General features: G+C 49.1%; 1 protein-coding gene across 1 annotated transcript in view; it reads right to left on the reverse strand.

The window, feature by feature from the left end:
- Gabbr2 (gamma-aminobutyric acid type B receptor subunit 2) overlaps window positions 1-12,864 on the reverse strand; it is a 348,083-nt gene that overhangs the window by 11,876 nt on the left and 323,343 nt on the right. The window contains exons 14-15 of the mRNA XM_026415240.2: window positions 5,793-5,903; window positions 964-1,188 (exon numbers count right to left, since the gene is read on the reverse strand). Of these exons, the coding sequence (XP_026271025.1) occupies window positions 964-1,188; window positions 5,793-5,903 (336 nt within the window). The remainder of the gene's footprint in view (window positions 1-963; window positions 1,189-5,792; window positions 5,904-12,864) is intronic.

Below are 12,864 nucleotides of genomic sequence, written 5' to 3' on the forward strand. Positions count from 1 at the left end.
GCACCTAAGATTGCATCTTAGGGAATAACTGGAAACAAGAAAAGTGTTTTGTAGAAAAACTGTGCACCTGTAATATTAAAAAAGTCTGCAAGCAACTGCAACGCTCACCAGGAAGGGAGCAAGTGGACATGTTGGTGATGAACCTTCCTCTCAATGATGCTCTCAAACGAGGGGCAATATGGACAAAAAGTTCAGCGGAAGAGGCAAATTATGAAGTAAAATGTGTGCTCTAGTTACAATCAAATCTTACAAAGCATCATCTCCCAGCCTTTGGAAATCAGAAAGACCAGCAGGCAACGTCAAAAACAGTGACAATGAAAAGCATCCAAGAAAATGTTAAGCTTTGTTAATTTTAAGGTGACAGGACTATTGGGAAATTTCTGAAAATCTAGCTCCTCTCTGCATTTTCGAAGCTTTCTATAATGTGAGTTGTTGCTGCTACAATTTGGGGGTTTTGGGGGGTGTTCCTCAAGGCTCATGTGTTGAAAGCTTGGTTCTCAATGTGGCAGTGGTGAGATGGTGGGACCTTAAAGAGGTGAGGCCTACTTGGGAGGTCTGTAGGTCATTGGGGGCATGTCCTCAGGAGAGTTAAATGTAGTTATCATGGAACTGAGTTAGTTCTTAGGAGAGCAAATTGTTTTTAGAGTAAGCCCAACCCCTGAATTGCTCTCTGGCTTTGTCTTGAGATGTGTTCTTTTCCTCCCCTGTGTCCTCCTTGCTGCTGTGACACCATCTGCTATGAGATCCTCACTGGCGTATAGCCAGCACTGGTGCCATGCCCTCTAATCTCCAGAACTCTGAACTCCAAAAACCTCTTATATTTATGAAGTTAACCAGCCTCAGTTATCTCATTATAGCAACAGAAAATGGACTAAAACAGTCATCATCATAAAAAGAGCATGTGCAAAATCTTAGAAAGTGGAGAAAGCCCAGCAATGGAATCATAGGCCAGGGGCCTGGTACCTTTGGCACAAACACCAGGCAGAGGGTGATGGTGCTGCAGAAGATGATGACCAGAGCCACAATGCAGAACTGCACGTTGGGCTGGTCCCGGGTCAGGAAGGACACAGCGGCCCCAATGATGCACATGATGCCCACGTTGTAGACACTCATCCCGATGTACTTGCTGTCATTGAGTGCAGGGATGCTGACGTTGCGGGTCTCCCAAGCTAAGAAACAACCGAACAACTGAAATGGTGAACAGAAAGGGAAGATGGTCATTACCAAGTGACGGCACACACTCGCTGCCCCAAGAAACTGCCAAATGGGGGCTGCTTAGGAAGGAGGGGTTGCAGAGAGGAATGCGGGGGGCCCTTGCTACCAGGCATGTCTTTTGGATGAGACCATCTGTCTCCACCCATGGCCCGGGTTGCGTCCCACTGAGGAAATCTAGACCGAGATGAGTGACAGGTGCCTGGTTCTCCTTCACTTCCATGACTGGTTCATTTCACAGACCCATCAGTGGGAAGGGACTCCAGGAATGATCGCGACCAACTCCTCCCACTCTCTAGAGAACACTGAGGCCCAGAGAGGAAGAGGGGACTTGCCCAAGGCCACACAGAAAGATGGTGGCAAAAGTAGGTGTCTCTCCAGGAGTTCAATCTAGTCCTTTTTCTATTAAACTGGGCATATACCTTGGAGGTGGGGACTGGGATGACATCCCAACGTACAGAGCCATGCAGAACGGAGACTACATTTCCCAACTTCCCTGGAAGCTCAGTGTGGCATATAACTGGGTTCTGGACAATGTTCCATAAGGGGAAATGTGCATGAGTTTTGAGATGTGCCTTTTAAAGGGAAAGGGTGTTGAATTTGCTCCCGAAAAGTTGGAGTGGAAAGTGATGCATGGAGCTTCAGCAGCTCTCTTAGACCATGGGGTGGAAGCTGTATGATGAGGACATGTGAGTAACAAGAAGCAAGTAGCCCTTGGCCAGCCTCCAGTGGCTTACTCTCCTTTCCCAGAGAGGAAAATTACCTCTTTCTCTAACTACTATTAATTTTGATTTCACTTTCAGCTCTTTTCCTGACCAATATATCTCCCTACAGAACTGGACAGGGTAGAGACCAAAATTGAGGTTTGAGCCTTCATGGGAGGCCCAAGGGGAGGTGGGCTCAGGGGAGGTGTGAGAGGGTTTCTGCTTGGGTGCAGCCTCCTTCTCAGCAAGGCCCTCTTTCCTTGGGCACCAGCCCTGCAGCTCCAGGCATGGAGAGCTGAAAGATCCACTTATCACTGCCCCGAGGACCAGCTTGTGAGGCAGAATAACTCGCTTAGCAGGAGAGAGCAGGACACGGAGCCAGAGACCTGGACTGGACTCTGCAATCCGCTGGCTGTGTGACTTGGGGCAAGTCAGTCCCCATCTCAGAGCCTCACTTTCCACATCTGTGAGATGGAAACATTCCTAAAACTCAGAGTTCTCACAGGGTTTCTGCTCAGCTGAGAGAAGACGGCAGGGGAGCACGTTGTCGATGGAGACGTCCTGCACCAAGGAAGTCAGAAGCTACTTAGTCATAGATATTCTTGCACACACCATGGTGGCTTTCCTCTCCCTGTCCTTTATTCCTTTATCTTTTCCTCTAAATGTGTTGTCTTTCAGGCTGGTTTCTCCTCCTCCTCCTCCTTTTTAAAAATATTTAATTTATTTTGATACCAGGGATTGAACCCAGGGGCACTTACCCACTGAGCCACATCCCCAAGCCTTTTTATTTAAAATTTTTTTAGTTGCATATGGATAGAATACCTTTACTTTATTTATTTATTTTTATGTGGTTTGAACCCAGGATTGAACCCGGTGCCTCTGATGTGCTAGGAAAGTGCTCTACCACTGAGACTTTATTTTTTAATAAAGTCTCCCTAAGTTGCTGAGGCTGGCTTTGAACTTGGCAATCCTCCTGCCTCAGCTTCCTGAGTTGCTGGGATTACAGGAATGCACCACTGCGCCCAGCTGCTCCTCCTCGTGTGTGTGTGTGTGTGTGTGTGTGTGTGTGTGTGTGTGTGTGTGGTGGTGGTGGTGGTGGTGGTGGGGTGGTAGGGATGGAACCAGGGCAGCTCTACCAGAACCACATCACCAAGCCTTTTTTAATTTTATTGAGACAGGATCTTGCTAAGTTGCCTAAGCTGGCCTCAAACTTGTTATCCTCCTGCCTCAGCCTCTTGAGTACTTGGGCACCACTAAGCCCCACTGTGATTTATTTTTCAAAACAATTCCTTTAAAAATAGGGAACCAGCAGCCCAGGAACCAGATGCTGAGTGAGGGAAGGAAAACATTTCCTCTTGGGAGCTTGTGTTGTGCTGGTTCCTTCACATGGGACGCACTTCAGCCCCACAGGGGCTGTGCCATCTAAGAGAGCAGGAAGCAGAGGCTTACAGGTAGAGTGACCTGCTTGGGGACCCACGGCAGTGAGCATCAGGGCTGGATGGCTGCCTGAGACTTCAGCTCTCTGACAGGTAGTTAGCGTGGCCACCTCTCTGCCACACTGCCAAGGTGCCAACCAAACCAGCAGAAAGGTCTCAACCAGTCATAAAATATGGGCATGCCTGGGGACCTGGTGGCTGCCTGCAAATCTCTCAAGAGCGTCAGGAGAAAACAGAGTAATGCATTCTTAGACCTTCAAGCAACAGAGAAAGAACTCGTGGGCATGAGTTATACTGAGGTAGATTTCAGTGGAGAGGAAGGAAGAATTTTCTAGAAAAGTGACCCATCAGAAGCAGCTCTAACACATCTGGATCGCTAGAAACTGAACTTATTAGACAGAAGGGTCTTGGCAGATGCCATAAGGATCCTGAGATCATCCTGGGTTATTCTGATGGTCCCTGAATCCAATGGCAAGGATTGGGAGAGAGGAGGAGAAGGCCATGTGAAGTTAGGGGTGGAGACGGGAGTTATGCAGCCACAAGCCAAGGGCTGCCTGGAGCCACCTGCACTGGAAGAGGCAAGGAAGGATTCTTTCCTAGGCCCTTGAAGGGAACATGCCTGCCCTGATTTTGGACTTCCAGCCCCCAGTGAGAGAATACATTTCTGTTCTGTGAGGCCACTGTGTTGTGTTTGTCATGGCAGCTAAAAGAAACTAATACACATCCATGGGTGGCACAAGCTGCTTTGAGAAGGGCGAATTCCCATCACTGGCTCTGTGGAAGCAGGCAGCACGTGAACACTGATTGGTGGACTGCTCTGTCCAGCCCAGGGTCTGTGCTTCTGGAACAGAAGGGGTAGGGGTAGGATTTTAGCTATAGACCCTAAAGGCCAGGAGGGCTAAGGAGGGCTCCCTGCACACACTCTGGAAGGGGAAGCACACTCTGGATGGCTTCTATAATGCCATCCAGCTGGGGCATTCGCTTCACGGGATAGATGCAGTTATCTCCCATCATTTTTGAAAGTGGGCGGGAGAGATAATGAATGATGAAAACATGGCAGGCACATCCAGTTTAAAAATGTCAGTATGATTTGCTACAATCTAATTTCATGGAACCTCAGAATCAAGGAATATGGAGGCTGGAAGGATCTTGGGGAGAGCCTAGTCTCACTCTTCTTATTCAATGAGGGGAGTCCCCTCAGCATGCCTTCTGTGATAAAGCTCATTCTTCTCAGGGGCTCCCTTCCCTCTGGGGAAGCTGTTCCCTGGAACAAAATTCTTCTTTTTGTTATATCTATTTTTTAGTTGTAGTTGGACACAGCACATTTATTTATTTATTTATTTATCTATCTATTTATTTATTTATTTATCAATTTATTTATTTATTTTTATGAGGTGCTGAGGATTGAACCCATGCTAGGATTTCACATGCTAGGCAAACACTCTACTGCTGAGCCACAACCCCAGCCCAACTTTGCCTTTTTTGATCTGCCTGGGCCATCTATCTCTGATAGCTCTTCCAAGTGTTTGGTGACCATGTTCCCTGTGTGTACTCTGTCCACATCCAGGACCTCTGGCCAGTTCTCCAGTTCCTGTTGCCACTCTAGGCACCTCCTGTAGAAGGTCATCACCCTGAGGGGTCCAGATTGTGGCCTAGTAGTCCTGTTATTCCCCCTGGGGCTCAAAAGAGCGCTGTGGAAATCCTGAGAGTCTCTCAACTGGAACAATCTTTCCCTAGGGTTCCTAATACATGCCCTTCTAGTGTGGCCCCTTGAAGGACACAGGATCTACAGTTCTGTGAGTCAGCAGAACATTCGAGGGGCCCAAAAAACCCCAGTTTATTTAACTATTGGAGACAGCTTCATTCTTGAAAGCCAGGGTAGGGGGGACCTTTCAAGTCCTTCCTAACACTGAAACTCCACAACTGTTCGATGTTGGCTTCATCTGTGATCTTTGATGTAGCAGATGGCGGGAGGGGAATGAAGGCTGGACTCAGAGACTGCAGGTTATTGGGTAGCCTTTGGCAAATCACTGAACTCCTCTGAGCCTTCCTTTCCTCATCTGTAAAGTGGGGATGATTTCATTCGCCTCCCATGGACTTAGAGAGGATCCAGTGAACTGTGGAACATGAGCATGTGCTGGATGCTATCAGACTGCTGCTCCGGGGAGCTGCACAGTGACGCTGTGAGGCACCCTTACCAGCTGACTGATCCTGGGCAAGACACAGAGCCTCAGTGTCCTCATCAGGGAAATAGGGATATCATCTGTACCTGTCTTCTAGGGTTGTTGGAGGGCCTGAGAAGATGTGGCAGATGCCAGGCCCGACAGAGAATAAGTGCTTAGTCTAGGGGGCTCTGTTTGTTTTTATGTTGAGGGAGGCCCCTAGGAGAGAGAGACCTGATAAAGAAGTGCCCCTCAGCTGTCTCCTGCGCAGCACCTACCATGAGAAGCCCTTTGTAGGCGTAGACGATGCCGAGCCAGATGGTCATGTGGGTGTTCTCGCAGTGCTCCAGGAGTGGGCGGATGGAGATGTCCCGGCCTGCTGGGTCCGGCTGTGCAGAGAGAAAACAAAGCGCAGGGATGGACTGGGTACCTCCAGCAGCTGAGGTCCCTCCCTATCCCTTTTCCCTTCTGTGAGCACAGCCAATGCCACCACTCAGGAGGACTTTTGGACTCCACCTTTATGTGCCCACCTGGTGGGGCCTAGGCCTCAGTTGCTATTGACTGCCTTTCTGTTTGTTGGTGGCAATTCAACTCTGCCCTCCAGTTCTGTCTGTCCTCTTGCCTGTTCAGCTTGAGTCAGAGGTCCTGAAGGTAGGAACTGGGTCAATTCTGTGTCCCTAGGACCTAGCACAAGATGTGGCCCAGAAAAGGCAGCTGTGAGGTTTGTTGAAAGATGGAGAGAATTAGGCACCCAGTTAGGTCAGGAGCTCTTCAGATGTCTCTGGGACTAACCTGGGCAGCTAGAGACACACTATATTGGCCCAGCCAAGCATGGGGTCTACCAGGTTCTTCTCAGGAGAACTTCTTGAGCCTCCCCGACTGTGGAAGCAGCAGAGGCAGCCATGCTATGTACCACGTGACCTATGCTGCACCAGAACTGATTGGACAGGAGGTGGGCATCTGATTCCAGGCAGCCAATCCCGAGCCTGGTCAGAGGTGGATGAGGTTTCTGAGGGAGAGGACCCTACCCAAGCATATTCTCTCTCTCAGGAATTTAACTGTAAAATTTTGGAAGAAAACCAGCCAAATGATGGCAAGAGGAGAAAAAGTACCCAGGGAATGAAAAAATATCTACTGTACATTTATTTTTTCTGACCTATTTGAGAGAATGTGGCAGATATCCTGACCCTTTACTCCTAAATATCTCAGCATGAATTCCCTATGAAGGAAGACATTCTATTATACCATCACACACACTTATAAAATTCAAGATATAAATACCTTCACAATGTTTTATCTAATATACTGTCCATTTCCAAATTCACTAAGTGGTTCAATAATATCCTTTAAGGTACTTGTGGTTTTTTTGAAGGACCATCCATTCTAGGGCTATGTCTGGCATTGATTTGTTGGGTCTCTGGTTTGCTTAATCTCAAATCATTCCTTGGCCTACTGTAGTCCTTCCATGTCATTGATATTTCTGAAGAATACATATCAGTCATTTTGTAGACTATTCCTTAGTTTGGGTTTGTCTGAATGTGTTATTATGATTAGATTCAGGTTATGCATTCTTGGCAGGTATCCTATATAAATGACATCCTTGCCTGAGTACTTCACATTAGGGACACTTGATGGCACTTTTCCCCATTTTTGATGACATTAAATGTGATCACTTGATCTAGGTGAGGTGATGGTTGCCAGGTCTCACACTTGAAAGGTACCGTTTCCCTTTTGTAATCAATACATAATCTGTGGGAGTAACTTTGAGACTGAGTATTCTACTGTCACAAACTAACTCATCAGTATCCATTGATGGTTCCGACCTAAGTCACATTACTTTTGAAGCTGAAAAATGGTGATTTGCCGACTTATCATCTTTTTTATTTTGGGGGGAAGGTACTGGGATTGAACTCAGGTGTACTTGGCCACTGAGCCATATCCCCAGCCTTATTTTGTATTTTACTTAGAGACAGGGTCTCACTGAGTTGCTTAGAGCCTTGCTTTTGCTGAGGTTTGCTTTCAACTTGTGATCCTCCTGTCTCAGCCTCCCCAGCCTCTGGGATTACAGGTGTGTACCACTGAGCCCAGCTTCAACTTATCATCTTATGTGAATACTTCACATTCCACTGCAAACAAGAGCTTTCCTTTCTTCCCACTTATTTCTAGACTCATGGGTTCCTTTTTAATTCCGTGTCTTATAATCAATTGATACCACTGTTAATTTGGATGCTCAAATATTTCCAGATTTGACTATTGGAAAACCCCTTCATGTTCTACCCATGTTTCCTCCCACATTTCTATAATTTTTTTTTGAGCACCTTCTTTTTTTTTTAATATTTATTTTTTAGTTTTCGGAGGACACAACATCTTTATTTGTACGTGGTGCTGAGGATCGAACCCGGGCCGCACGCATGCCAGGCGAGCGTGCTACCACTTGAGCCACATCCCCAGCCCTTGAGCATCTTCTTGCTTCTTGGCCCAAGCAAGATCTTTCAGTTCTCTTGGCACTGTCCTCGTCCCAGCATTGGAGTCAACCATTTCCCGGGGTGGTGGGAGGGCTGGCTCTTTTTAGTGCAAAATGGTGTTTAGAAGCCAAACTCTGGGCCCTTGATGTGCTCACTGTTTCCAGGGTGTCATTACTTCTTTGTCCTGCCTTTTAATGTCTAATCTAATCTCTCTACCATCTACATCTTATATACACAGACAAGACCCACACAGAGTTCTTGCTGCCTTCTCCATTTCTTATTTGCCTCTCTTTTCTCCCACAGTGAGATCCCTGGCTTCCAATAACATCAAAATATTTTCTCATTTGCTCGATCCTACCAAAGTTTCAGTATTGATCCACAGATATACTTAACCACCAACCAATGTTGAAGGTTTCTTTGCAAATCTGTTTGCCTTGGGAATGAATCCCACTGAGGTCATTTGTCAAATATCTATGCTTAGTAGGTTGTATTCTGCTAGAGTTGTCCTGTTGAGGCCTGGCAGTACGGGGTGGGCAACCTCAGAATCAGTCACTGGGAAGAAGAGGCACCTATATGGGTCCCAGGGATGGTAGGAGTCAAACCTTAAGACAGGTGGGGGCTGGAAACCTTATCTCTTTGGCATTGCTCTCTAGGCCTGGCCTTTGAGGCAAGCAATGCCGGGGATCCTGTGAGTGGGAAGAGATGGTGCTCCTGTATGAGAGCAGGAAGATTGGGGGGAGGGGGAGTGTGAGCTCAGGCCACGCTGTAACCAGAGAGTCCAGCTGCAAGCTCTCTCAGGTTTGATTTCCCTTTGGCTGTCTCAAGCCACAGAAGGTCTTAGCTTGGTCTCTCAGGTCCATAGGCATTGAGTACACACTTGGGCCTGGTGTTAGAGGTGACAGCAAGGTCCCCTGAAGACTCTTCAGTGAGAGACACCACAGGGGAAAATGAAATCTGGAAACCAAAGTCAGAGTGGCCTGGGATAGAAATTTCTCATCCATGGCAACCCTCACCCCCAGAGCTGGGCTGCATTTTACAATGGGTAATGGGTTTCCTGACATCCTATCATTGTTTAATTAAGGAGACAGAATGGACTTGGTCCCAAGGTCAACATTGACATGGTATCAGAATCTGGGTCTCTCCAGTATCTGATAAGCACGCAGACATTGGAGTACAGTAGCACAGACACACATGATCACGCATGAGTGGCAAACCCATTAATGATGATTGTGTCTGTTGTTCCGCAGTGAAAGGCAGTAATTTATGATGGACTCTTAGGTTCTCAGTGTAGAGAGGACTGTTCTGTCATACACCATTGTTCAATGTGACTAAAACTCCGTTCACAGTAAACTGACAATGGTTTTCTGACTTATATACCTCCGTGACAGGAAGCCTCTCCCTCTGGCTCTCAGTGAGATAGTTGCACAGCTCTTTTATTGAACCAGAACCTTCTCTTGAACTGCCACACATTGCTGTCCCTCTTTCCTTTGGAGCCCCTCCCCCCTGTTAACTCCAAGCTCTATCTGAGTCAGGAAGGGCCACATCACCTATGCTTCCCTCCACAAGGTACCTGGCCCTGCAGCCTGCTCTGGAGAATTGAGCTCCATGCTCCAGGTGGTGCTGAGCCTCCTGCCTGCCCCTGCTTTAAGTCTCTGTGGCTTGAAAAGTATCTGTCTTCCACTGGTGAGTCATCGCTCACCAGCAGCTTTCATAAAACTGCCGCTCACTGGCTTCTTTCCCCTTCTGCTTCCAACATTCCAGCCTGGTTACTTTTTACCTCCTTAGGGGCTTTCCCTCCTCCACGGTCCCATCCTGGGCTTCTGTGACCTCTTTGAATCCTGGAATCCCAATTCGGTGTTCCTGGCCTTTCAGTTCCCCACCATCCTCAATAACCTGGGGCATGGCCTAGGCTGTGGGGCCAGGGGCTTCCAAAGGCAGTAGGGCCAAGGGCCACTGAGGTTATCAGACCAGGGTGTGACCCCCAGGACGGCCTAGGCTGCTTCCCCGCCAACACCCCAGTTCTCAGGCACGGATCCGGAAATAAACCTCCCGAGTCTTCTGGTCATTCACATAGCTCCACGTTGCCCCATCCCTGTCCCGCAGGACGCGGATCTGAGAGGCAGAGCCGGGTAGTTTTAGGAGCGGTGAGTTTCCTGTCCTTGTGAAGCTGGGGGATGGGGACTCCGTGCAGAGTCAAGCGATTCTTGTCCTGAATCCCAAAGCAAGCTGAGCAAGCTGCACCTCTTGCCTGATCCACCCTGATCCTGCTTGGGACCAAGGTCCACAGTGTCTGCACAGTCACACACGCAAGGGGAGAGAGACCCCAGGGTGGTGGGTGGGAGCCACCTCCTGAGTGCTTACGTGGCGTCATTGTCGTGCACCAAAGGAACGCTAGAGGGCATCAAAGAACCGTGTGAAGGGTCCAGCCTGCGCTGGGATTACCTGCTGCTGGGGACACAGCATTACTGTGGTTCAGTGGGGCTGGAAATGGTGAGGCCATTGGCAACATCTGGCGACTCGGGAAAGCACTCACTGGCCTTACAAAAGGCCTGATTTTCAAGCATTGCTGCCGACCCACTCCACAGCTTCCAGGGCAGCTGCTGGGGGTTGCTGGTGAAGGAGGAACCGGAGAGCCCAGGTCATAATGGGACACTGCCATTGGCCTGCCTCAGCGTAGACTGTCCATCCAACCCAGGCCAGCAGTACGGGGCACCAACACCTGCAGATGCCATGCTGGGATCTCATGGCAGGGCCTGAGCCTCAATTTCAGGCCCACTCTGCACAATTGTGATGACTGCATTTCCACTGTCTTAAGAACGCTTCTCTTGCTGGGGTGGCGGGAGGATGACTGGCCTACAAGGACTGCTGGCTTGCTTGTTTCTTTTCTTTATTCTTCCTTGTTTCTCACCTGGGCAATTACCTAAGTCATCATTCATTTAGTTCGTAATTATTAAGCACCACCAATTGCATAGAATTGTGTGGGCATAGGGAGGCAGAATGGAAGAGAGTCCTGTCCTCTGGGTCTCCCATTCAAGTAAGACCAGGATGACTTCATGAGAAGTGGCCTCAGAGGGAAGGCTGGCTTCACTCCATGACAGCAGCCATACGGGACAACAAGGCTTGCCTTGTCACGAGTGACTACTACACATTGGTTGCCAGGTCAGAATTTTATTCACACTCTCTTGTTGAAGACATCTAAGACTCCTATAAGGTGTTGTGCTCATTTTACAGATGAAGAAACGGAGGCACAGAAAGCTAAGTCACTCGTTCAGAATCTCCAGTTAATGTCTCAGAGCTGAGGTGAAATCAGACCTCTCATTCCCAAACCAGTGCTTCACTTTCACCATCTGCCTCTCCCCACCCACCCCGTCGCTCCTAAGCAGTGGGTCAAGTTCCAAGGAGAGTGGATGTAAACCTGCTTTGTGAACTGTGAGGTGCCATGTTCCCGGTAAGAGTGACTTAACTGTTAAGCATTTGACAGCAGCCTTCCCAGAAGCCCTGCAAAGGCTGTATTTTTGGGCTGCAGTCTCGACTCCAGCTCTTCGTGCCTGGCAGGGCGCTCTGCCCAGCAGAAAGACTGGACCTGTTTATGATGGCCAGGGGGAAGAAGTGCTTACACCTGGCTCCTGGTCTGGGGCTGCTCAGTGGGAGGCAGGCAGAAGCTGCCTGGGAAAGCCTTTCTCATCTGTGCAGTGAAAGATGAGCAGCTGGCCTGAGAGTCCCTCTGCAGAGTGCCGCTCTTCACAAAGTAGGTCAGTGGCCCCGGCAAGCGAGCTGTATTGTCAAGTTGCACAGTGGACAGACGGAAGGTAAGGGAATGGGGCAAGGTGTGGTCAAAGCCCCATCAGGCCATGGACTTCCTGCATGTCCTTGGGCAAGCCCTTCTCCAGGCCTCAGTTTCCCATTTGCAAAGCGAGCCAATAGGTTAATTTATAGTGTAGTGGGTATGAGTGTGGCTCACTGGGGGAGGACTATATTCGTCCTACATTTATTCATTTAAACTTGACTCACCCTGCATTTCTCACGTGCCCACGGTGCATCATGCACCAACTCAGATCCTGGTGCATAAGACCGATCTAATGCTTGCCCCCTTGGAGTGCACATTCTCGTGAACACAGATGTTCAGCAAACCACAGAACAGCTGTGAACACAAGTGATGGCAAATGGTCCCAAGGAGAACTCCAGCATCCCTTGGCGTCCTGATGGGGGACCTGCTTTAGACCAGCTAGTTGGGGCAGGCTTTTTGGAAGGCTGAAAGATGTGGAAACCCAGGGAAGAGCATTCCCAGCAGAGGGAAGGACCTAAAGTGACAAGGCCTTTAGCATGTTTCAGAAAGCAGAAGGAGCTGGTGTGGCGGGGTGCTACCGGGGTCTCCCTGGATGATGTGCTCACAGGCCACTTGGAAGCTTGGGAGGATGAAGATGCAGGATAGTGGCCTGAGAATTCTCGGGAGGCTGCACGTCTAGGCAGTTCCCAGGGGACATGATACTGATGGTCCATGGATGGTCCTCTGGGCAGCAAGGTCTTTCAAGGATGTTAAATTTGAAGTTTAAGTTCCGAGTATAAGTTCTTTGTTTAAGGAGGGTTCCCTGAGTCACTCGCACACCTGTGACACAGAGGGTAAGGGCTGGGTCTCTGAAGCTGGGCCAGACCTGACACCCTTGTGTCCTGTGGGGGGTTTGGCCATGGCACTTGGGTGGAAACCCTCCCCCACACACCTTAAACGAGCACGGGCCAGGCCCAGGAACCTGAGCCACCCACATATATGAAAAGTTTGAGGGACCCAATCCAAGAGCCCCATGATGGGGTGTGGCACATGGCCTTCCTGAAGGCCTCCCTGTCCCAGCCCAGCCCCAAGTGCTGCACGGCTCCCAGGAGCTCCCTT

Source organism: Urocitellus parryii, chromosome 4, assembly GCF_045843805.1.
Source record: "Urocitellus parryii isolate mUroPar1 chromosome 4, mUroPar1.hap1, whole genome shotgun sequence".
NCBI lineage: Eukaryota > Metazoa > Chordata > Mammalia > Rodentia > Sciuridae > Urocitellus > Urocitellus parryii.